Here is a 921-nt window from a genome sequence, read left to right as displayed (position 1 = left end):
AGCGTTTCAGGCTGGTGCTTCTGGGAACAGAGTAGGCTGGATACTGAAACCCACCAATAACAACCAAAGATCAACGCAAGATCTTCTTGTTTAGGTAACTGTGTTTTTCTTCTCCTCTTTTCTTTCTATATTGTTTGTTTGTTGTCTTCTTCTTCGTCTTTCTTTCTCTCTTTCTTGCAAAATATACATATTTACATGTAGGGCAAGACCAGAAAGGCACAACGCTGAAACCCAAAGATCTTCTTACATAGAAGTAGTTCAAATGATATGTATGTACATCAGATATATCGCGAGATCGATCCCATGGGGATCTAATCTGTCTGAAAACCTGCCTCTTAACTGATCATCGCTGCTACACATAAGTATCTGTACAAAACCATCGATTAGAACTCTGGCAAAGGGCTCTCACCAGATGCATGGAAAGATCTCTTCTTCTGGAATTAGACAAGCCCTACAAAGTGGGCAAGTGATGTTCCAGTAATCGATCCATTTCTCCAAGCATATTTTGTGAAACAAGTGGCCACAGCTTAGCTTGTTGATCTCCGACTCCGGCTCAAATCTCGTCAGGCAAACCGAGCAGTCGTGGTCAGGCTGTTTCATGCAGCTGCAGAGGCTGCTGAATCTCAGGGCCGGTGTACGGTTCCTGAACTGCTTCAGGGGACTGTCTGAATGGCAGGACCGGAGGTCAAACGATTCGGGTGGATTCTCATGGGATGTGGCTGAAGGCGTAGAGGATGATGTGAGAAGGATGCCCACAATGTGGAGAATTGATCGGACAATGCCTTTGAAGGTGGATATTGATGATGCTGTGTTTACCAATATGATACACAGCATTCCTTCCGATGGAGCAGGAAGGGTCGATAAACCCATTTCGAAATTCTTCGATTGCTTCAGATTGTTCGAACGCTGCGACCAGAACTC

General features: G+C 44.8%; 2 protein-coding genes across 5 annotated transcripts in view; one reads left to right on the top strand and one right to left on the bottom strand.

Moving 5' to 3' along the window:
• Positions 1–293, top strand: part of LOC104826634 (uncharacterized membrane protein At3g27390) — a 3948-nt gene extending 3655 nt beyond the window's left edge. For 3 of the 4 annotated variants that reach the window (XM_010559424.1, XM_010559425.1, XM_010559422.1), the window contains exon 11: positions 6–283. In XM_010559424.1, coding sequence (XP_010557726.1) covers positions 6–94 — 89 coding nt within the window. In that variant the 3' untranslated portion in view covers positions 95–283. Of the gene's footprint in view, positions 1–5 lie in introns of all 4 variants that reach the window. The other variant, XM_010559423.1, reaches the window with a different exon arrangement.
• LOC104826635 (probable E3 ubiquitin-protein ligase XERICO) lies at positions 216–915 on the bottom strand. Its single transcript, XM_010559426.1, has one exon. The coding sequence runs from the start codon at positions 868–870 to the stop codon at positions 406–408; it is 465 nt and encodes a 154-aa protein (XP_010557728.1). The 5' UTR covers positions 871–915; the 3' UTR covers positions 216–405.
• Between the last annotated feature and the right edge of the window lie 6 nt (positions 916–921).

Source organism: Tarenaya hassleriana, unplaced genomic scaffold (genome assembly GCF_000463585.1).
Source record: "Tarenaya hassleriana unplaced genomic scaffold, ASM46358v1 Cleome5, whole genome shotgun sequence".
NCBI lineage: Eukaryota > Viridiplantae > Streptophyta > Magnoliopsida > Brassicales > Cleomaceae > Tarenaya > Tarenaya hassleriana.
The sequence above is the reverse complement of the archived record's forward strand: the minus strand, read 5'-3'. Positions and strand labels throughout refer to the sequence as shown.

Excerpts from the sequence above, each read along its gene's own strand:
- LOC104826635 (XM_010559426.1), bottom strand. The coding sequence starts at position 870 with ATGGGTTTATCGACCCTTCCTGCTCCATCGGAAGGAATGCTGTGTATC.